This window comes from Dasypus novemcinctus, chromosome 23, assembly GCF_030445035.2.
Source record: "Dasypus novemcinctus isolate mDasNov1 chromosome 23, mDasNov1.1.hap2, whole genome shotgun sequence".
NCBI lineage: Eukaryota > Metazoa > Chordata > Mammalia > Cingulata > Dasypodidae > Dasypus > Dasypus novemcinctus.
Window position 1 is genome coordinate 269,909 of NC_080695.1, and position 24,314 is coordinate 294,222.

At 50.0% G+C, this 24,314-nt stretch overlaps 1 protein-coding gene across 1 annotated transcript; it reads right to left on the reverse strand.

Moving 5' to 3' along the window:
• Positions 1 to 6,563: 6,563 nt before the first annotated feature.
• Positions 6,564 to 8,663, reverse strand: LOC105744921 (tryptase alpha/beta-1-like). The gene is made up of 5 exons (XM_058286706.2): positions 8,464 to 8,663; positions 8,140 to 8,311; positions 7,539 to 7,804; positions 6,963 to 7,126; positions 6,564 to 6,893 (listed from the first exon to the last, which is right to left on the reverse strand). The coding sequence occupies exons 1-5, from the start codon at positions 8,522 to 8,524 to the stop codon at positions 6,729 to 6,731; spliced, it is 828 nt and encodes a 275-aa protein (XP_058142689.1). The 5' UTR covers positions 8,525 to 8,663; the 3' UTR covers positions 6,564 to 6,728.
• Positions 8,664 to 24,314: the final 15,651 nt, after the last annotated feature.

Genomic DNA, 24,314 nt, shown 5'->3' on the forward strand with positions numbered 1-24,314 from the left:
TCTTCCTTCCGTGGGCAGAGGGACACCGCGGGGGCGGCGCTGAAGAGCTCCATAGTCACAACCCCTGATCAGGGAGCCGCGGAGCGGGGCGTCCCCGAGCGCCAGCATGACGCGGCCCCCGCTCTGCGCTCCGCCCTGCGACCCTCCCTCCGAGGCAGAGCTGGGGGGCTGCACCTGCGCGGGCTCCCCTGGGGACGCCATCCCTGTCCCTCACCCCATCCCACTGTCAGGGCCACTGCTGTTGACCGGGGGGGAGGGGCGGGGGACCCCGAGCCTGGAGAAGCTCCTGGAAGCACTTAGATGGCACTCAGGGGGGTGGGCTGGAGGGTGCGATGGGCGGGAGGCCAAAGGGGACGCAGCCAGCTCCATGGGGGGTGCACAGAAGACGGAGGACAGAGGAAGGGGGTGCACGGAGGAAGGGGGTGCACGGAGGAAGGGGTGCACAGAGGAAGGGGATGCACGGAGGAAGGGGGTTCCAGCAGGGGCCGTCGCGGGTTCTGGGGCCGCAGGCCTGGGGGGCCCCCTGAGCCGGGCGTGGGCCCCGGTGCCCGGGTCCTGAGCAGCTGAGCCCGGCTCGGGCAGAGGCCGTCGGCAGGGGAAGGAGAACAGGGGTCTCCTCAGCGCGGGACGACGGGGCTGGGGTCCGGGTGGGGAGAGCTCCCAGCCCCTCCCTCCGCCGCCACCCAGAGACAGGCAGGTGCAGAGGCGCCCCCGGGCGAGGGCTTAGGTGGGCAGGCCACTCCCCGCCGATGGGCGGGCTGCCCGGGTCCGCGTTCGGGGGCCCCCCAACTGCTCGGGAGGACATCGCTGGGGGGAGGGGCGCTCTGGGCAGGCGACAGCCCTGTGCCCGTGTCCCTCCCGCCAGGGAGGAGGGACCAGGTGTGGCCAGGTGTGGGGCCCCACGGCCACTTCATGGGGCTCCTCTGGAAAGCAGGCCGGGACCGCTGGTGGTCAAGGGCTTGGCAGGGAGCCATGTGCTGGGGTTCAGGGTGGGGTATCCCCAAGTCCTAGAGGTCCTTGAGCTGGGACGGACGGGGTACCCCTAGTTCCCACCTGTGGGGACCGAGGATGGCGGGGGAGAGTGTTCCTGGAATTTCAATCCAGCTCCTGCCCCCTGGTTTAGAGCCTGCGCTGAAGACCCCGCCCCCCTCCAAACTCGCCCCCGGCCCCCTCCTCCGCCCACGCCCCCGGCCACCTACCCTCTGCCCCACCCACTCCTTCCAGCCCTGTTCTCTCCAGGCTGCCTCCCCACCCTGGCAGGAGCGGGGATACCGCAGGGGCGGAGGAAAGGGGGGGTACTGGGAGCCTGGCGCGGGGGAGACGCTGTCCCCCGCGGGGAGAGGAGACCCCCGGGCCTGAGGCCAAACCTGGGGAGCAGGGGGCGGGGTGGGGGCGTGTCCACACGAGCTCCCCCCAATCTCTTACCCGGGGTGTGTGAGGCGCAGAACTTAGGGCGCCCCACGGCCTCTGGCCCGAACAAGGGAGGAGGGGCCTTCGGGGGCGCCCTCGCCAGCGTGTGTGTGCGTGTGAACATGTGAACGTGCACGCATGAGCATGAGCGTGTGCGTGTGAACATGAGTGTGCACGTGTGAACATGAGCGTGTGCGTGCGAACATGTGAACGTGCACGCGTGAGCATGAGCGTGTGTGTGAACATGAGCGTGTGCGTGTGAACATGTGAGTGTGCACGCGTGAGCATGAGCGTGTGCGTGTGGACATGAGTGTGCACGTGTGAGCATGAGCGTGTGCGTGTGAACCTGTGAGTGTGCTCGCGTGAGCATGAGCGTGTGTGCGTGTGAACCTGTGAGTGTGCACGCGTGAGCATGAGCGTGTGCGTGTGAACCTGTGAGTGTGCACGCGTGAGCATGAGCGTGTGCGTGTGGACATGAGTGTGCACGCGTGAGCATGAGCGTGTGTGCGTGTGTGCAGTGCACAGGCCCTCCCCAGGCCGCCCAGGTCGCAGCCAACCAGCGGCCCTTCTGGGGGCGCAGGAAGGGGCCCCGCGCGCAGCCGCCTCGCACCAAAGGCCAACTTGGGGCCGTGGGGGAGGGCAGAGCCGTGTGGGGAGCACCACGTGGGGGGCTGTGCGAGGGAGGGGGCTCCTCCCTGGTCAGCTAGCCCTCGGGTGGGGGGTCCCCGTCTTAAGGTCGCGTCTGGCGGGAGGGTGGGAGAGAGCGGGGCTGCCCAGCCCAGCGCGAATCCAGACCCGCGGGGCCCCGACCCTCCAGAGCGCCGAGCCGGGGACGCCCCCTGCGGCCCGCGGCCCACCCGAGCTGGTCGGGGACCCCGATGGCGCTGGCACGGGGCAGCCGGGGGGTGTGAAGGCAGTGAGCAGGGAGTGGGGGTCCCCCGGGGCCACGCCCCTGTGACGCCCTCCGGCCCTGAGGCCAATCAGCGTCCTTCGGATTTTCCCGACAGCCAATGGGCCATATAGGCTGTCGGGTTTCCCGAAGGTTTTTGTGGGCGCCCCTGGGTCCCAGGCGCCCGGCAGGGGGTGGCCGTGTGGGCAGAGCCGGGGCGGGGGTGCGGGTAAGCCCTTCAGAGGAGGCACCTGCGCCTCGTCCCCTTCCATCCTCCGTCCTCTGTGCAGCCCCCATGGAGCTGGTTGCCCCCTTGGGCCTCCTGCCCGACGCCCCCTCCAGCCCACCCCCCTGACTGCCATCTAAGTGCTTCCAGGAGCCTTTCCAGTCTCGGGGTCCGCCCCCCTTCGACAGCAGTGGCCCTGACAAAGGGATAGGGCGAGGAAAAGGGCTGGCGTCCGCAGGGAACCCCGCACAGCTGCAGCCCTCCAGCTCTGCCTTGGAGGAAGGGCCTGCCGGGCAGGGCGCAGAGCAGGGCCACATCGTCCTGGCACAGTGCGTCTCTCTGATCAGGGGCTGTGACTCCGGAGCTCTTCAGCGCCGCCCGCGGAGTGTCCCTCTGCCCACGGAAGGAAGAGGGGGCGTCCTCGGGGAGATCTTTCCAAAGGAGCCTCAGGCCTAATGAAAAAGATGCTACGATTTGGCACCCAGAGACCCGTATCTGCTTGTGAGCATAATCACGTGCAGAGGAAAGTGCAAACCACAGCCTGGGGCCGCACAGAACGTGGGGTCAGGGGCTGCCAAGGTCCCCGAGAAAGACCTCGACACGAATGCACAAAATCTGGTGGCCGCAGGCTTAACTGGCAGGACAGGGGCCGCTGGCCAGGACACGGGGGAGCCTGGCCCTTTCCAGCTTCAGCGCCGTTCAGTCTTCAAGTGCTGACCCTCGCCTGCTGCTGGGTGCAGGCTGGGCCCCCAGGAGAGCCCCCAGCCCAGCCACTGGGGACACATGGATGCTCAAATGACAACACCTGACCCCATGACAAAGCGAGCAGAAGCAGGGCATTAGGCCGGGTTCCCGGGAAGAGCCGGGCAGAGGAGGTGCGCTGGGAGGATCACGGCCCCCAAAAGAGAGATGCGGCCCTCAGCACGGGGCCTCCTTGGAAGCCAGGTCCTGCAGGTGGCGTTAGCTCAGTGCAGAGGAGGTGGTCCTGGGCTGGGGCCCTGGTGGGGTCCTGGGGTGGGGGCCACCTATATGTGGTCAGCAAGAGACTCACCTGAGGCCCCAGGATACCAATAAAGTGAAAGTGAAAGGGCTGGAGAGAGCTAGTCCACGCGTTCAGTAACAACAACAAAAACAACAACGACAACAAAGACCGAGCGCCTGTGCTTATATAGATGAAATAGACTTTAAAAGGCGCTAATAATGCACAATCTTATGACGAAGTCAAGGGAAAAAATTCCATTTACAATAGCAACTGAAAGAATCTAATATTGAGGATTAACTTAACTAAGGATGTAAAACACTTGTATTCAGAAAACTGCAGGTCATTGTTAACGGAATTTTTAAAAAGACCTAAATAATTGGAAGAACATTCCACACTCATAGATTGGAAGATTGGATATTGTTAGGATGTCAATCCTACCCAAATTGATATACAGATTCAATGCAATCCCATTAAAAATTCCACCAACATTTTTTAAATAAAAGGAAAACATGATTATCAAATTTATTTGGAAGGGTAAGTGATCCCAAATAGCCAGAAACATCCTAAAAATTAAAGTGAGGTTGGAGGACTCCCACTTCCAGATTTTAAATCACATTACCTAGTACAGTGGTAAAAGCAGAATTGTATTAGCATAAAGACAGACACACAGACCAATGGAACCAAACCGGTGGTTCAGAAACAGCCTCCCAGGGATGGTCAAGTGGTTTTTGACCAGCCTGTAAAACCCACCAGGCTCGGGCAGAACTGTCCATTCAACAAATGGTGATGACAGAACTGGAAATCCATAGCCAAAAGTAGGAAAGAGGACCCCTGTCTCACACCTTATCCAAAATTAACTCTAAATAAATCAAAAACGTAAATATAAAAGCAAGAACCATAAAGCGTCTAGAAGAAAATGTAGGAAAATATCTTCAACATCTGGTAGTAGGTGGTGGATTCTTAAAGGAGAGAAGAGGACTGAGATGGACTACTGATGTTTAATGTAGGAAGAAGTTTTAATTAACTTTAATGTGAAAGTGTGGGAATGTATCGAGTTGATGGTAACATATTATAGTAACAGCTTATTTATAAATCACAATTTGGCTGAAAAGGGTAGTCTAGGGATGTAAATGCCAACCGAAAGAAAGGTAGAGCATAATCTACTAGGGACTGAACAGCACAGTCAACCCAGAGGTGGATGAGAATTGTGGTTGAAGGTAAAGATGCAAGAGTGTCCTTTGTGAACTTGAGCAGATGTACATCACTACTGCAGGTGGTGGGATTGTGGAGAAGCATGGAAAAATACTACTGGTGTGACCTGTGGATTGTGGTTAGCAGTAATAATGTAATATTCTTGCATCTCTACCAAAGGCACACTGTGTTGATAATGGGGCAGTATGGAAGAGATGTGCATAGTGTACGCTATTGACCTGGTAATAGTCTGATGATATTATCTCATGATGTGCAGCAAATGTTCCACCACAGTGTGGTGTGTTGATAGAGGGGTGTTTTATGGGAATCTTGCACATATGCATGATTGTTTTGTAAGTTTAAAATTTCTATGATAAAAATATATTTTAAAAATTCTAATGGTGTATGTGGGGAGTGGAGCATATGGGAACCTCCTATATATTTTTATAGCCCCGCCCCTTTGCGGCTTGCTTGCTGTCTGGTCTCTGTGTCCACTTGCCGCACACTCTTCTGTGATTTTACTTGTCTCCCTTTCTGTTGCGTCACCTTGCTGAGTGGGCTCTCCACAGCATGCAGGAGAGCCTGCCTTCACCAGGAGGCCCCGGGACCCGAACCCAGGGCCTCCCCTATGGTAGACGGGAGCCCAGCTGACCGAACCACAGCCTCTTCCCCCTCCCATGTTTTTTAAAGTAACATTTTGTGTGATCTATGTATCTTTTAAGAATAAATTAAAAAACATTTAAAAATAGAAATAATAGGGTGAGTTGGGGAAAAATACACCGAATGTCAGATAAAGCCTATTGTTAGTACGATTTTGACAATATTCTCTCATCATTTTTAACAAATGTCTCACAACAGTACAAGGTGTCGGTGGAGGGTTGATGTACGGGACCGTGTATGATGTTATGTATCTGCGTTGTAAGTTCACAACTTTTACTATACACTTGTTGTTCATGTATGTTCATCTATAAATGATGTAAAAAATAAGAAGAACAGGGTGGGTGGGGGAAATACACCCAATGTAAGATACTTTGGGTGGTTGTAATATTTCGAGGATGCTCTTTAATCATTAGTTAAAATGTTCCACAACAAGCACGGTATTGCTGGCAGGGTGACGTGTGATGTCACGTAGGATGGTCTGTAGGCTTGATGTGTAAATTCACACCTTTTACTATACACTTAGTCTTTATGTATGTTTATATATGTATGTGTGATACACTTCAGTACATTTTTTTAAATGCCAAAAAAAAAGAAAGCAACACACGCAAACCCCCCACTGAGAGCCTCCCCCCACCTGCTGGAAAGTGGCTGAGGGAGGATTTTGGCACCGGCAGGCACCTGCGTCGGTGGGGGTGGGGGAGAGCCCAGTGGGCAGCGCCCAGGAGACCGAGGAGGCCCCGGCCCAGCACTCAGCCCCTCCCCGTCCCCTTCACAGTCACCCCGAATTGGAGGCACCCAGCATCCCCTGTTAGCAGCTGGGAAGTCGTCACCCAGGGAGGGCCACCCGAACAAAAGGCCCTGGGTCCATGCAGCACCGTGGGGGGCCACCCAGAGTGCAGGAGGAGGGCCAGGCCCAGCAGGTGACAGCGGGACCCCCAGGCTATCTTGCGCCCAGGTGTGCACACATGGGATCTGGAAGCAGAGGGGGAGACGGCCAGCGATGGGGGAGGGAGGGGCCACCCAGGGGCCGGGTCCCCATCGACCTCATGGCTGCGCCTCTCATTTTCCCGCTTGCCTGATGCAGCCCCCAAAAGCGAAAGGAGGGCGGCGTGTGCGGAGGAGGGGACCCCACCCAGCCGCGGGCGGCAGCTGCCCCGCCCCCCTGGTCAGCGACCCCACCACGGAGGCACCTGGGCAGCCGAGGCCGCTCTTCATGCACTTTAATGACACGGCAGGAGGGGCTTGGGGCTCCGGGCAGGGGAGGGCCCAAGGGGGCGGGGGGGGGGGGAGCTCGGGACAGGGTGCTGGCCGGGGCAGGGCCGGGAAGGGTGGGGGACAGCGGCGCTGATGGGGACCCCGACCGAGGCCCCTCAGGGCTCCTCCGGGACGTAGCAGCGGATCCAGTCCAGGTAGTGGGTGACGCGGGTGTAGACGCCGGGCCGCTTGTCCTGGGCGGAGCCCTCGCCCCAGCTGACCACGCCCGCCTGCAGCCACGTGCCGTTCACCTTGCAGGCCAGGGGGCCCCCGGAGTCGCCCTGCGGGAGGCGGGGTCAGCGGGGCCCGGCGGGGCAGGGTCGGCGCGTGGGAGGGGGGCGGGGGAGCACCTGGCAGGAGTCGCGGCCCGCGCGGCCGGCGCACATCATGTCGTCGCGCACGATGCGGACGCTGTCCCCCGTGGAGGTGTCGCTGTGGTACTGGGCGTCACAGTCGCCGTTGTCCACGACGGGCACCTTCACCTGCCGCAGCGGGTAGGGCGGGGGCAGGGGCTCTGCGGGGACGAGCGGGGCGCTGGGGCGGGAGGGGCCGAGCCGCCGCCCCCGCCCCGCCCTGCTCCGCGACCCGGGACCGTCTCCCCGCCCCGCGCCCCCGGCCGTGCTCCTTGCGCCCGACCCTCGCCCGGTGCCCCGCCCCGCCCCGCGGCCCCGGGGCAGTGCTTCATCCAGCACCTCGCGCGGGAGACGCGCCCCGCACCGCGCCCGGCCAGGCACCGCACGCCGGCTCGGCGCCCTCCGCCCTCCTCCTCGCGTCCTCACCTCGCGCCCTTAGCCCCACTCACCGCGCCCGACCAGCCCTTCGCCCGGCGCCCCGCGCCCCGCCCCGCACCTCCTCCCGTTGTCCTCTCCCGGGCACCCCTCGCCCCTCGCCCAGCGCCCTGCGCCCGACCCGCGCCTAGCCCTCACCATCGTCGCCCACGTCGCCCCAGCCGGTCAGCCAGCACGGCGTCCCCGCGGGGAAGGCCTGGGCGGCGGGGGGCAGGCGCAGCGGCTGCACGCGGCCGGACAAGTTCACGGGCGACCGCAGCCCCAGCAGCGCGATGTCCGCGCCCTCCTGCGCCGAGTAGTAGCCGGGGTGCGGGAGCACGCGGCCCACGGGCAGCAGCCGGTCCCCGTAGTACAGGTGCTGCTCGCGCAGCTGCACGCGGAAGGCGTCGGGGCTGACGCGTTCCCTGGGGAGGGGCCCACGGGCTCGGGCCAGTCAGCCCCTGACCTCCCTTCTCCAGCGCCCCCAGACCCCCGGCTTTGAAAGGCCCCCCAATCCCCTGAACCCTCTGGTCTAGCCCCTGCAAGCCCCCCCTGGTACGCCCCCTTCAAATCCCTGGACCCCCCAGGATCTGGAGCCCCAGGCTCTCGTAAACCCGCCTCCGGCCTCTCGGACCCCCCAGTTTCCTGGACTCCCCCGTCCAGATCCTGATCCTCCAGCCTCCGAGCACCCCTGCTCCTGGAAACCCCACCCGCAGCGCCCTGCACCCCGGGGGAGCCGCGCCCCACCTCCGCGCCTCACCGTCCGACGCAGTGGGCGGTGGTCAGCACCCACTGGGGGTGGATGAGGGAGCCCCCGCAGATGTGCTTCCAGAAGGCCGCGTGGAGGCGCAGGCTCACCTGCCAGGGCCACTTGCTCTTGGAGGCCTCCTGCCCCCCCACGATGGCCCCGCGCTCCAGGGCCTGGTGGGGGGCTGGGAGGGGGCGGCATAAGAGGCGGCACAGCTGGACCCTGGCTCAGCGCCCCCCACCTGGAGGTCTCTGGGGCGCTGGGGGGCTTCTCTAAGCCGACCCACCCCCACTGTGGGGCTGGGGGGAGGCAGGGCGGGACGGGGGGCAGACTCACCGGGGGCCATGTGGACCCTGCTGGCCAGGAGGGGCAGCGCCAGCAGCAGCAGGGGCAGCATCTGGACAGAGCAAGGAGGCGGCAGCCTGAGCACCGCGGGCGGGGCCAGGCCCAGGGGTCAGGGGCCCAGGGACCTGGGCAGCCTCGGGGGTCTCCGGTCTGGGCGGGGGTCTGAGGCTCAGAGCTTGGGCCTCACCCTGTCCGCCTGCTGCTCTTTGCCCAGTGCGCTGCCCCCTCCCCATTTATCCTTCCAGGCCTGGGTGGGGCTTGGGGAGGGGCTGGAAGTGGGTGGTCCAGAAGCGGGGCCCTGGCAAGGCCACCTCCAGTCACCAGCTCGGGGTGCACAGGTCCGAGGGTGGGCCCAGCAAGTGGAGCTCGCCCCCCACCCAGGCCCAGGCAGGGCTGAGATCCCGAAAGGGGCCAGGCTGTGTGGGGAGCTGGGTTCCCCCTTGGGTGTTTGGGTGACCCTCTCTCAGCAGCTGGCTGGTTCCCTGCACGAGGATGCACCCCCTGGCACCCCTCTCCAGAGCTGGGGTCCGGTTCCTCCCTACATCTTCCTAGACACAAAATCAGAGCTCCCAGGAGGCCTTCAGGCACGGCTGCACCCAGGGGCTGCTTGCTCCCCAGGCACTGTGGTGAGCGAGTCTCTCTCCTGCTGTTCTCACCCCAACGCACGTCCCCAAGGGGACACGGAGTGGGGGAGTCAGTGCCCGTGGGCCTCGGAGGAGCGGGGCTGCTCTGTGGGGTGGGCACATGCAGGGCAACCCCTGCCACGCCTTCTGGATCCTTGAGGTCCTTGACTCACAGGACACTGCCTCCCTCAGCCCTCCCCCCCTTAGCAGAGGGAGGGGCTCCTTGTCAGATGAGGAAACAGTCTGGGGGAGCTGGAGCCAAGTCCCCACAGCCGGAAGCAGCCCCTTCCGGCCCTGTGGTGAGGCGGGGATTTCTGCTCTGGGGTTATCTCGGCATCTTGCCGAGCAGGGCCCTGCCTCATGACCTGGTCGCTGATGGCTCCATCGCAGAGGACAGGCAGGGGTGAAGGGGGAGAGCAGAAGAGGCCGGCACCGGCCCCCTGGGACCCCAGGCCCTGCCTCCTCGTCCCCCACAGCTGGCTGTCCCCGGCCCTGCCTGTGCATCCCTACCGCCTCCTGGCACAATCCCTGCTGGGCACGGGGCCTCTGCCCACCTCTGCACCCAGCCGCCTGGACTGCTGCAGTGCCCCCTGCCCCCCGAGTAGCCCCTGGTGCTGCCCCAAAGGAACCCCAGCCCTGCCTGCGGCTCTCTGGGCACCCAGCCTGGCCCCGCGGGCGCCTCTGCCCACCTCAGGCCAACGTCCTCCTGGACGCTGCAGGGGCTCCCTCTGGCCTTCCGTCCAGCCCCCCGCCCTGGGCCACATAAAGAGTCCTGGACCCCGGGCAGGCGCGGGGCTCTCGGTGACGGAGCAGCGCCCCCCTTTCCCATGCACCCCAGGGAGGCGACATCCTGCTGTCACCTGCTCCGCGCAGGCCCTGCCCACAGATGTTGCTGCCTTCGGCTCTGTGTGTGGAGGCTCAGGTGAGTGCACACCTGGGGCCACGTGTTGGGGGAAGACAGCGTCCTGGTGGTTGTCAGTGATCTCCGCCCTCTGTGCCTCAGTTTCCCCACCTCCAAGAGGGTGGTTGGACTAGAGGCTCTCAGGACCCTCCCGCCCTGGCCGCGTTGTGGAGCTGGAGTGCAAACAGCCGACCCGCTGACCTCAGGCCGGGGTGGCAGAGGCAGTGGGAAGGTGGACAGGTGAGGGCCCAGGCCACACGGAGGGCAGAGGGCGGAGGGCAGAGGGCGGAGGGCGGAGGGCGGAGGGCTCACAGCCCCCTGGCCTGGTTCCCGGTTCCTGAGCTCTAGGCCTAGCTCACCATGGCCGGGAGCTGCATCCTCTTTTTTTAAAAATTGTACCATATTTTATTTATTCATTTCCCTCCTCTGAGATGGCTCCCTCATCTGTTTGATCATTGTTTTCACTCATTGTTCACGCTCATTGTCTGCTCATTTTCACTCATGTTCCTGCTCCTTGTCTGCTCATTGTTTTTGCTCCTTGTCTGCTCATTGTCAGTTTGTTTTTTCTTTAGGAGGCACCAGAAACCAAACCTGGGACATCCCGTGTGGGAGGCAGGCACTCAACTACTTGAGCCACATCTGGGTCCCACTTGTTTTGTTTTTGCTTGTGGTCTGCTCGTTATTTTTTCTCGTTGTCTGATTGTTGTGTTTGCTTCTTGTCTGCTCATTATTTGTCTTCTTTAGGAGGCACTGGGAACTGAACTTGGAACATCCCATGTGGGAAGCGGGCACTCAACTATTTGAGCCCAGCTGCTTCCTCTTTATTGCCAAGCAGCTTTTGGGCCTGTAGTTCCTGCACTCACTCATCCTGGGGGTCTGCTGAGTCCCCAGTGTAGCCGCTGTGGATGCAACCAGTGGGGGTCTTTCAGTGGGTCATTCCCTTGCCTGGGCAAATTTCGGGGTGCAGGACCCAGGGCTGGGGCCATTTTACAGAGAGAAGGAGAGAGGAAGAGATGGAGCGAGGGAGTGGGAGAGGGAATGGGAGGGTGGGGGGGGAGAGCTGCTGAACCCCAGAGACATCCCCCTCCCCACCTGTTCCCTTTGCTCCCATTTTGCCAACTCTGGTGTTGTCCATCTCTTAGTGGCTTTTACGTAAAACAACTTTTTGGAGCCATCACAGACTGAGGGAAAGGTCGAGAGCCCATGGAGGGCCCCGGTCCCAAGCCCTTGGAGCCGCGCCCTCCCGTTGTGCACGCCTGCCCAGTCTGCTGAGCTGCTGGACGGATGCTGTGGGATGTGTCGGCTTTGGCAGTGGGGTCTATTAACCTACAGGTCTACAGTTCTGAGGCCCTGAAAAGGTCCAGGTCAGGGCGTCACCAAACCAATGCTTTCTCCCTGAAGACCGGCTGCTGGCCGTCCTGGGCGCCTCCGTCACCTGGCAAGGCCCACAGTGCAGTCTGCCAGGCTGTCTCTTCTCGTCCCGGCTTTGTTGCTTTCGGCTTCAGGTTTCCATGTGAAGGACTGCTTTAGAACTCTGAATTGCTTCATCCGTTTAGTCCTTCCACACTCTACTGCCCTATTGCCTGTCTTCTTACCCTTCCTAATAACCTTCATCTCTAAACTCTTCTCCAAATCGATCACCCTTGATTTTCCTTTCAGGCTGCAGCACCCCCTTTAGTATCTCTTGCAAATCTGGTCTTTTGGTAACATACAATATCTGTTTTGGTTTATGCGCAGATTTTGAACTCACTCTTGTCAGAATCGCAGACCCAAAGGGTATCGGGAATGAAGGACAAAGAGAGATTGGGATCAGGGGATTTGAGAGCATTGAAGCCTCAAGCTCATCAGACAAGTTTATTAATCTCAGGGGCTTCTTGTTGCTCAGGTTGTCCCATTCTACCTAGCCCTTGTTCCACCTGAGCATACACGTCACCTTGCTAGATTTATGACCTGCACGTATAGCTATGGAGACAGCATGACTTGGCGGTCAAGGAAGTAACTTTCTTTCATGGAAACAACGTGCGTTTGTTTCCCACATTTCCCCCTTTTTGTTTTAGTCAGGGTGGCTGTGCCTGTCTTAGGTTGCCCGCCTCTGAGAGTCTTACCCATCATTGACTACCAGCCAAGCACATTGACCATGGGGTACTCATTGCAAGGTTCTTACAAGTACCAAATTATTGGCTTGTCCCATAGCATTCACATGGTACAGTCTTCGGCAAACACCTCGTACCAGGCAGGCAACAACAATGAGCAACAAGATTAACATACAAAGTCCTATTCCTAATGCTGATAAAAAATGTTGAGTCTTCCACCAATTTACTGGATTAAACTTATTGAAATGAGAAACCAAATCATTAAAGATATCCTTCTCATCAGCTACATAAGTCTGATTATGAGACATTTCTAATATCTTTTTCTGTAATTCTTTTATTTCTAATGACATATTATCCTTATGACCTATCAAATGATTTTTAATCTTTTCCCAGTCAAACATAGAACTATTATAGGCAAGCAGAGTAATACAAAAATTACTCTCATTCCAATCACATTTTATTTTTTTATTTTATTTTATTTTATTTTTTTATTGACTTTGTAATAATATTACATTAAAAATATATATGTGAGGTCCCATTCAACCCCACCCCCCCCACCCCCCCCTCTCCCCCCCAACAACACTCGTTCCCATCATCATGACACATCCATTGGATTTGGTAAGTACATCTTTGGGCACCTCTGCACCTCATAGACAATGGTTCACATTATGGCCCATACTCTCCTCCATTCCATCCAGTGGGCCCTGTGAGGATTTACAATGTCCGGTGATTACCTCTGAAGCACCATCCAGGGCAGCTCCATGTCCCAAAGATGCCTCCACCTCTCATCTCTTCCTGCCTTTCCCCATACCCATCGTTCACCATGTCCACTTTTCCCAATCCAATGCCACCTCTTCTATGTGGACATTGGATTGGTTGTGTCCATTGCACCTCTATGTCAAGAGGAGGCTCAGATTCCACATGCATGCTGGATGCAATCCTCCCATTTTCAGTTGTAATCACTCTAGGCTCCATGGTGTGGTGGTTGTCCTTCTTCAACTCCATCTTAGCTGAGTGCGGTAAGTCCAATAGATCAGATTGTAGGTGCTGGAGTCTGTTGAGGCTCAGGACCTGACTATCACATTGTCAGTCCAGAGATTCAAATCCCCTAAATATATCTTAAACCCCAACATTAACTGCACCTCCAGCACATTAGCATGAAAGTCTTATGAAGGGAGATCCCATTTGAGTCCAGATTCATCACACATAAACACCATTTCCAAAGAGGGGCCATCTGCCCTGGTAGTTAACCCCATCGGCCATGACCATAACTCCCATGGGTCTCTTTAGCCCTCAAAGGAACCAATATCTGGGGGTTGTATCTGCTTTATCTGTCTCTCTGACTCTGCTCAGTTGTGCATGAGGGCAATCCTTCTGCCAGCCTCCAGACTCTTTTTTAGAAACTCGTAGCCATATAAACTCATTTCTCCTTTCCATTTCCCCCTTACTTTAGGTCAAACAGTATTTTAAAGTCATGGTATTTTATGTAGACATGGATATTCTGCTGATCCGCATTGAACCTTCCATATAAGGTCATTTTCCAGTTGCATCATCAGTTGGTAGTTGATAGTGGTCCCTCGTTGCCAGGGAGGCTCATCCCCGGGTGTCATGTCCCACGCTGGGGGGAAGGCATTGCATTTACATGCTGAGTTTGGCTTCGAGACTGGCCACATTTGAGTAACATGAAGGCTGACAGGAGGAAATTCCCAGGCACAATGTTGCTCTAGGCCTTGTTCTTATTTTAGGTTTATCAGCTCACAAGCATAGTCATTAGCATCAGGGGCTCACTGTTGAACCCTCACTCCCTCCCGGTCCCCGCCACTGTACCTGGGAGACTGTCGCTACTCCCCTAGGGACCATGACAGAGCACCACTGGCCAGGAACCCAGTACCCCCCCCCCGCTGTGGTTTTTAATTGTTGCCACTATGAGTATATCCAAACATTACCATGCACCCTGGACATATGTTCTGTACAGCTCCCTGTCAGCCATATATCACCTGTCATTGGTATCCCATACCAGTATCCCTCCATTGCCATTGTTGAAACACTCTGTGATCCAGAACTCCCCGAAATTTGAAGCCCAATATAATGTCATGATCCCTTACTAGGGAATGGCATATAGCGATGGGTTTAAAGGATAGATAAAGAACTTGGATAAAGTTAGATAAAGAGCTTAGATAAAGAATGTTGACTTGAAAAAATTCCACATCCTATCTTTTTCTTTTTTTTTTTTTTTTTCCCCCCCCTAATTATTCAGCTTTTCTTCACAGGAGTCCTAGACCACAGCAATGTATATATATAATATACAGCACTCCCACACATCCACCAGAAAACCTTTTCCCTTTCACAGTGATACTCTTACGCCCTATTCATATCATATTTACTTAAAGTGATGTACAGAGTCTGAGACATTAGCTTTCTAACAAGGTGACATCTGTGCTTACATTATGGTGCATACTTTAGGATACACAGTTCTTTACATTTTTAGTTATCCTATGTTTTACATTATGGTTTACATTATCAGTCTGTCATCTCCTATATGTTATGGTGTAATATTGCATGTTTTATATCCATCCTTGTGTACTCTCAAGAAACTCCTCTCTTACCCCCCATTTACTTTGGTTCCACACATTTAACGTCCATTTTCCCTTCCACCTTGGTGCCCACAGTGACAGCCAACCTCCGTTTCCTGAGGAGCCACTTCCAGAGATAGATGGAATAGTGTTCAGGGCCTAACTTGCTCAACTGCCCCAATGCCCTGGGAGCCACCCTTTCTCTCGAGGGATACAGTTCCCTCTATTTGATGGCATTAGTCCTCCCCAGGATGTGGGTCCACCCCCACTCTCACTACTTGGGTTTCTACCCCATGGTGTCACCCACTCTGGCAGAATGAGCATTTAGACATTCCCCAGGAGCCCGTCCTGCATCAGACCCTCCCCTCCGAGCATTCTGAACAGGTAACCCTCTTTATTGTATTTTGATATGATTTTCTCGGCATTTTACTCTCCACCAACACCTGACCCTCTCCTGTGTTCGTATGCTGCCCCTCCCTCCCCCCACTTTTGGGCAACGTTACCCATCCATCCCTCCCCAGCCACACACAAACCCGCAAAGTCCCAACCAAAGGCAACCCCTTGCCCCCCTTTTATCTCTTCTTTGTGTTCATACTTACCACCATCTCGTCTTAAATTCCACCCCTGCAGATCGGCTCATATCCTTCCTCCACCCTCCGATTTCCTGTAAGCCTATCGTTCAGTCTCTTGCTATCTAGGGCAGCTTGTTTATTTCATATCATTGAGGTCATGTAGTATTTGTCCTTCAATGTCTGGGTTGCTTCACTCAACATAAGGTTCTCAAGATTCATCCATGTTATCACATGTGTTTGTAGTGTGTTTGTTCTTACAGCCGAGTAGTATTCCATTGTGTGTATATACCACATTTTATTGATCCACTCATCTGTTGATGGGCATTTGGGTTGATTCCAACTTTTGGCAATAGTGAACAATGCTGCTATGAACATTGGTGTACATATATCGGTTTGTGTCCTTGTTTTCAGTTCTGCTGGGTATATACCCAGCAGTGGTATTGCTGGGTCATATGGCAAATCTATGGCTAGTTTTTTGAGAAACCGCCATACTGTCCTCCAGAATGGTTGGATCCTTCTGCATTCCCACCAGCAGTGGATGAGTGTTCCCCTTCCTTCACATCCTCTCCAGCACTTGTATTCTTCTGTTTTTTTCATAGCTGCCAATCTTATGGGTGTAAGATGGTATCTCATTGTAGTTTTGATTTGCATTTCCCTGATAGCTAGAGATTTGGAACATTTTTTCATGTGCTTTCTTGCCATTTGTATTTCTTCTTCGGAGAAGTGTCTGTTTAAGTCTTTTTCCCATTTTTTAAATGGGTTGTTTATCTTTTTATTTTCAAGATATAGGAGTTCTTTATATATGCAAGTTATAAGTTTCTTATCAGATATATGATTGCCAAATATTTTCTCCCACTGTGTGGGCTCCCTTTTTACTTTCTTGACAAACTCCTTTGAGGTGCAGAAGGCTTTAATTTTGAGGAAGTCCCATTTATCTATTAGTTCTTTTGCTGCTCGTGCTTTTGGTGAGATATTCATAAATCCATTTCCTATTACAAGGTCCTGTAGATGTTTCCCTACACTGCTTTCTAAGGTTTTTATGGTCTTGGCTCTTATATTTAGGTCTTTGATCCATCTTGAGTTGATCTTTGTATAAGGTGTGAGATGGTAATCCTCTTTCATTCTTCTACATATGGCTATCCAGTTCTCCAGGCACCATTTGTTGAATAGGCCACTCTCTCCCAGTTGAGAGGGTTTGGTGGCTTTATCGAATATTATGTGGTTGTATATGTGAGGTTCTATATCAGAGCTTTCAATTCGATTCCATTGGTCTATGTGTCTCTCCTTATGCCAATACCATGCTGTTTTCACCACCGTAGCTTTATAGTATGTTTTGAAGTCAGGTAGTGTGATTCCTCCAATTTCGTTTTTCTTTTTCAGTATGTCTTTGGCTATTCAGGGTCTCTTTCCTTTCCAAATAAATTTCATAGTTTTTCTAGTTCCTTAAAGAAGGCTGCGTTGATTTTTATTGGGATTGCATTGAATGTGTAGATCAGTTTTGGTAGGATAGACATCTTAATAATGTTCAGTCTTCCTATCCATGAACAAGGAATAGTCTTCCATTTATTTAGGTCTTCTTTGATTTCCTTGAACAATCTTGTATAGTTCTTGGTGTATAAGTTCTTTACCTCTTTAGTTAAATTTATTCCTAAGTATTTGATTTTTTTATTTACTATTGTGAATGGTATTTGTTTCTTGATTTCCTCCTGATCTTGCTCATTATTGGTGTACAGAAATGCTACTGATTTTTGCGCATTGATCTTATAACCTGCGACTTTACTAAACTCATTTATGAGTTCTAGAATCTTCGTTGTAGATCTCTCAGGGTTTTCTATGTATAGGATCATGTCATCTGCAAATAATGAAATTTTGACTTCTTCCTTTCCAATTTGAATGCCTTTTATTTCTGGTTCTTGCCTCAGTGCTCAAGCAAGTACTTCTAAGACAATGTTAAATAGGAGCGGAGACAGTGGGCATCCTTGTCTTGTTCCTGAGTTTAGAGGGAAGGAGTCTAGGATTTCTCCATTGTAAACAATATTGGCTTTAGGTTTTTCATATATACTCTTTATCATGTTCAAAAAATTCCCTTGTATTCCAATCTTTTGTAGTGTTTTTATCAAGAAAGGGTGCTGTATTTTGTCAAATGCTTTTTCTGCATCAATAGATATAATCATGTGATTTTTTCCTTCAATCTTTTTATATGGTGTATTACGTTGATTGATTTTCTTATGTTGAACCATCCTTGCATACCTGGGATGAATCCCACTTGGTCCTGGTGTATAATACGTTTAATGTGTTGTTGAATACGATTAGCAAGTATTTTGTTAAGTATTTTTGCGTCTAGGTTCATTAGAGAAATTGGTCTGTAATTTTCCTTTCTTGTGATGTCTTTGTTTGGCTTTGGTACTAGGGTAATGTTGGCATCATAGAAGGAGTTGGGTAATGTTCTTTCTGTTTCGATGTTTTGGAATAGTTTCAGCAGGATTGGTGTCAGTTCTTTCCGGAATGTTTTGTAGAATTCACCTGTGAAGCCATCTGGCCCTGGGCTCTTCTTAGTTGGGAGATTTTTAATAACTGATTCTATCTCTCTGCTTGTGATTTGTTTGTTAAGATCATCAATTTCTTCTTTTGTCAATATGGGCTGCTTATGTGTTTCTAGGAATTTGTCCATTTCCTCTAGATTGTCATTTTTGTTGGAATATAGTTTTTCAAAATATCCTCTTATGATAGTCTTTATTTCTGTGGGGTCAGTGGTGATATCGCCTTTCTCATTTCTTATTTTGTGTATTTGCATCTTCTCTCTTTTTTTCTTTCTTAGTGTTGCTAAAGGTTTGTCAATTTTGTTAATCTTCTCAAAAAACCAGCTCTTGGTCTTGTTTATCTGTTCAAGTGCTTTCTTATTTTCTATTTCATTTAGTTCTGCTCTTATCTTTGTTATTTCCTTCCTTCTTCTTCCTGTTGGGTTACTTTGTTGTTGTTTTTCTATTTCCTTCAAATGTGCAGTTAGTTCTTCAATTTTTGCTCTTTCTTCTTTTTTGATATATGAATTTATGGCTATAAACTTCCCTCTCAGTATTGCTTTTGCTGCATCCCATAAATTTTGGTATGTTGTGTTATCATTATCATTTGTTTCAAGATAGTCATTGATTTCTTTTGAGATTTCCTCTTTGACCCACTGTTTTTCTAAGAGTGTGCTGTTTAATTTCCAAATCGTGGTGTGAAATCTGGGCTTCTGTCCCTTGCAAATCTCCAGCTTGACTCCACTGTGGTCAGAGATAATGTTTTGTATGATTTCAATCTTTCTGAATTCGTTCAGCCTTTCTTTGTGGCCTAGCATATGCTCTATCTTGGAGAATGATCCATGTGCGCTTGAGAAAAATGTATATCCTGCTGTGTTTGGGTGTAGCGATCTATATATGTCTATTAGATCGAGCTCCTCTAATATACTATTCAGATGTTTTGTTTCTTTGGTGATTCTCTTTTGAGATGTTCTGTCCAGAGTTGATAGTGGTGTATTAAAATCCCCCACTATAATTGTAGATGTATCTATTCTTTCACTTAATTTTTCCAGCGTTTGCCTGACGTATTTAGAGGCACCCTTGTTAGGGGCATAGATATTTATGATTGTTCGATCTTCTTGACAGATTTTCCCTTTGACTAAAATGTAGTATCCTTCTCTGTCTCTCACAATTGTTTCACATTTAAAGTCTATTTGTCTGATATTAATATAGCTACTCCTGCCTTTTTTTGGTTATTGTTAGCTTGTATGATTGTTTTCCAGCCATTCACTTTCAATCTCCATGCATCTCTGGGTCTAAGATGTGTCTCTTGTAGACAGCATATGGATGGGTCATATTTCCTTATCCAATGTCCCAGTCTGAATCTTTTGATAGGTGAGTTTAATCCGTTGACATTCAGTGTTATTACTATCAAGGAATTATTTGTGTTAGCCATATTTTGATTGGATTTGTGTTTGTCATATTTTGTTTGTATATTTTTTTTGTCTTTTTTGTTGTTGTTGTTGTTGGTCTTATACTCTCCTCCAACTTTGCCTTTCCTGTTTTTTCCTTTCTTCCTGCAGAACTCCCTTTAGAATTTCTTGAAGGAGAGGTTTCTTGTTGGTATACTCTTTCAGTTTCTGTTTGTCTGCGAATATTTTGAACTCTCCATCATGTTTGAATGCTAGTTTAGCTGGATAGAGTATTCTTGGTTGGAAATTTTTTTCCTTTAGTACCTTGACTATATCATACCACTGTCTTCTTGCCTCCATGGTTTCAGAAGAGAAATCAGCACTTAATCTAATTGAGCTTCCCTTGTATGTGATGGTTTTCTTTTCTCTTGCTGCTTTTAGGATTTTCTCTTTGTCTTGAGCATTGGATAATTTGACAAGTATATGTCTTGGGGTGGGCCTGTTGGGGTTTATGACTTGTGGAGTGCGCTGTGCTTCTTGGATATGTACATCTGTCTCTTTCAGTAGATTTGGGAAGTTTTCAGCCATTATTTCCTGCAACACTCCTTCAGACCCCTTTCCCTTCTCTTCACCTTCTGGAATGCCTATAATACGTATGTTTGAGCGTTTTGCATTGTCATTCAGGTCCCTAAATCCTAATTGGATTTTTTTCTATCTTCTTATTAACCCCTTCTACTATCTGTTTGATTTCTGATGTACTGTCTTCCACATCACTAATTCTCTGCTCTGTCTCTTCTAGTCTGCTGATATTTGCTGCAAGTGTATTTTTGATTTCTTGAACTGTGGTGTTCATTCCCATCATATCTGTTATATTTTTGCGTATGTCTGCAATTTCCCCTCCAAGTGATGTCTTCATGTTGTTAACCTCTTTCATTACTGCATCAAATTTGTCGGTGATAAATGTTCTGAGATCTTTCATTGCTTGTGCCAAGTTTTGCTCCCCTTCGTGATTATTGGTTTGTTGATTGGATTCAGCCATGTTTTCCTGATTATTGGTTTGGTTTGTAGATTTTTGTTGCTTTCTGGTCATCTCTTTATTTTGATGAATTTAATCAGTTCCTTAGCTTCTTTGTCTGCTCTTGGAGGTTAATTAGTTGTTATTTTTGCATAGGTGTTATATCTTCTCTTTGTCACTTTTTTCTTCTTATTCTAGTTACTTGTTGTTGGTTAAGCTCACTTTAGAGGAAAGTATTAGTGTTGGGGAAAGGCAATTGTGTAAGCAAGGGAAAAGTGTAAAGTAGTATTGGTGATGTATGTTAACAAAGCAAGAATATGAGATCTGGGAGGATGGAGGTTAGATTCGTGTAGATTGTATAGAGTTATAGCTGTAGGTAGAGTACCTTTTATGAAGTAGATGACTGAATATGGGAGGAATATGGTATGAACTACAAAGCTATTGTTTTCATGAGAGAGGGAAAAAGAAAAGAAAGGTAATAGTTTCAAGAGTGGATAACAGACAGAAAACAGAACAAAGGTATTAGAAATTAAGAGTTAGACACTTTGTGGATCAAAGAACGGGAGGTGGGGGGTGGAATATAGGAGAGACAGTAGATGATAGTGGATATCAAGATGCAGGGGAAGGGGGATAGTGTAGGTAGCCTAAATCAGTTCACACAGAAATGAGACAGTGGAGGATGGGAAAACCCCAGCAAATGTGAGGTGTTCCCTGTAGCACCTATTGTATACTTGAATTAAAATAAAATAAGTGGAAGATGTGGGACAAGAGGGAAAGAGAAAACCGAAAAACAAAAAAACTAATTATAATAAAGAAAAAAAGAAAGACAAGAAGAAAGGAAGAAAGAAAAAGAGGATGGGCAAATGGTGGGGAACGGATAGGGGGAAGAGAGATACAGGTATACACGTGTCACAATTGCAACACTATCTAAAATAACAACTTCCCCCCGCTTTGCCCTAAAACCCCCCGTCTGTCTGCCCAAATGGGTCTGCAAGCACCTCCCTTCCCACAAACCCCCAATAGGCCGCCCAGGGCCCACGAACTCCCCAGTACTGCAGATGCTCCAAAAAAAAAAAAAAAAAAAAAAAAAAAAACAAAGAACAGAAACCCCTCCACAGGCCCGGCTCCGCCCGCCGCTGCCCACCGCGGAGGCCAATCACATTTTAATCCTCTAAGTAAATTTAAGTTGTATACTTGATCTCCAAGATGTAAAACTGCTGATTCTAGATCATTAACTCTACTGTTTAATTCTTCATCTATGTGCTCTTGACTATGCCATAAGTCACTAGCATTCTTATGCCAATCATGCACATATTGCTGAGTCTGCACAGTTTCATGCAAGGCCACGGTAGCTGTTGTAGCAGCTGCAATAACATCAATCAGTCCTAGTATGCCAGCTATTAGCAGTCCCACAAATTTCTTTGAGCACTTCAGGATTTCTCAAGCCATATGGAACAGCAGTTGACTCTCAGGTGATGATTGCCAAATTCGGTTCAATTGCACTGGAATCCACACTCCCCGCCACCTTCAAGCCATTGTAATGAAATCTCCTTTCTGTAAAATATTCTCAAACAGGTATACAATACCCCACTTCTATAAAATAGAGTATTCTTGGTTATAGTTAGTTTTCCAACCACAAACACATAAGGATCTCTTACGATTGAAAATGATGAGTTTGATCTAAATGCATATATTGACCATTCTCACTATTATTCCCAATCCATTCTATAGTAGGTGCTATTCCCAGAAAAACTTTCCACAAATTCTTTTGCCTATGCATAGATGTAATATTACACCATGGAGAAGGGATCCATCTTCCTTTATATTTCCAAACACTATTATTTTTGGTAAAAATTATTTTTTCATCCAATTCAAGGGATTTATGAAAGGGATATTGCATATTACTAATTTGCTGTCCTTTACTATTTGGACAATACCAAATAAATCTGCCCTTCTATTCGGTGGGACTCCCCATAGGGGCACTTTCCCACACTATTCCATAGGAATCATGAAAAATGACAGATCCTCTTCCTATATGGCATTCTTGCCATCCTTCTTTATCCCCAATATCTCTTTGTGGACAGTTATAGGTAGGTTTTTTAGTCACCATGTAATTTTAAAAAGGAAATAACATCACTAAAGACTTAGTATTATTATTTTTGAAGATAATCATAGTCCAATTTTTAACATACATACATGGAGGATTTTTACCAATGCATGGGGTCGAGAATCAAATGGTAATATGAGATTATAGATTCTTCATCCTTCCTCATGGGACTTAATTGGTAACCTATCATCAGTTGGTTCAGGGAATATATGGGTCTTACTCAGATAAATAGGAAGGGTGGATCTTTCCAGGTTAACACTCTGAGTAATGGGGCCAATAGGTGTAATTACCAGTGGCTTCCTCATTACTTACGATCACCATCATCAGAAATTGTAGGAGAACCCATCTCTTCATTCCGGGGTTTAATCCTCTTCACAGGTAGCCAAATTTGCTCTCCATTTTCTGAAATGACAAGAGCATAGCCTCGCCCCCATACTTTAATCCTGCCTTTTTTCCATTCCTTGCTTAAAATATCTTTCCAGAATATTGGTTGATCTTCATTTCCAGTGTCCATTATAGATGTTTGACATTTTCCAAAGTGACATTCTGCAGGTGTCAGTGAATTATAAACATTAAGAAAATTTAAAGTAAATAAAGCTTTTCCCAATTCATCTTTTGGTGTTATAATACCATCATCTCCCCCTTTTTGTTTTAAAAGTATAGTTTTTAGGGAAACTGTGTTCAACTATGGCTTGACCTGTAGGATTGTAAGGAATACTAGTAACATGCTCAATAGCATATGTAGAACAAAAGGAAGCAAAAGGCTTACTGGTGTAGGAAGGGCCATTATCAGTTTTAATTTTCAAGGGGCATCCCATCACAGCAAAAGCAGACCACAAATGGGAACGAACATGATGAAAATGTTCACCACTTTGTGCAGTAGCCCACAAAAAATGAGAGTAAGTGTCAACACAGACATGAACATATCGTAATTTACCAAATGATGGTATGTGAGTAACATCCATCTGCCGCAGTTGATTAGGAGCCAGGCCTCTGGGATTAGTTCCAGCCTGAAAAGGCACTGTGGCCAAGGGTCCACAGGTGGGACAGGTGCGAATACTCTCTTGAGATTGGTGTTTTTTCAATTGAGGAAATTTATGTCTAAGTCCCTTAGTATTAATATGAGTCAATGCATGATATTTAGTTGCATCCTGCAAACATCCCACTAACAGATCAGCTTGGGCATTTTGGGTAGCTAGAGGACCAGGAAGGGAAGAAGGAGACCGGATATGAGTAATATGTATGGGCTGACTTCTTTGCCGAATGAGGGCTTGAAGGTCGGCAAAAAGTTGAGACAATTCATCAGTAATAAACATACGAGCTGTTTCAATATGAGCCACAGTTAAACACACATATTCAGAATCAGAGACAATATTCAAGGGCTCCTGAAATGTTTGTAAAACCTTAATGATGACTGAAAGCTCTGTGCATTGAGCAGGCGAATAAGGAGTCTGCCAAACCTGTTCTTTTTGAGAAGTAACGTATGCTGCTTTTCCATTACTGCTACCATCAGTAAATACTGTACATGCATTTTCAATAGGAACAGTTTTCACAATTTTTGGTAAAATCCAAGTGGTTCTTCATAAGAACGTTAACAATTTGGAAGTAGGATAATGATTATCAATAATGCCTTGAAAATTACTAATAGCAATTTGCCATTGAGGATTAGTTATATATAAGTGTTGAATTTCTTCATGAGAAAGATCACAAATAATCCTGTCTGGATCAGACACCTTTAATTATAACAATCTAACACAGCCTTTTGCTAGAATGGAAATAATTTTTTGGAGATACGTTTGCAATCTCTTTTGTTTATTATTAGGTAAAAAAAAAAAAAACTTTCCAATATACCTTCTTGCCAAAATAAAGCCATAGGAGATTGAGGAGTTGAGAAAATAATCAAATCAACAGCTTTGTCAGGTTCTATTTGTGTTAATTACCCTTGAAAGACTCGATCCTCTATCAACACCAACTCTTTTTCAGCCTCTACAGACAATGTTCTAGGGCTAGAAAGATCTACATTCTTTCTGATAGTGACTAGGCTTCCC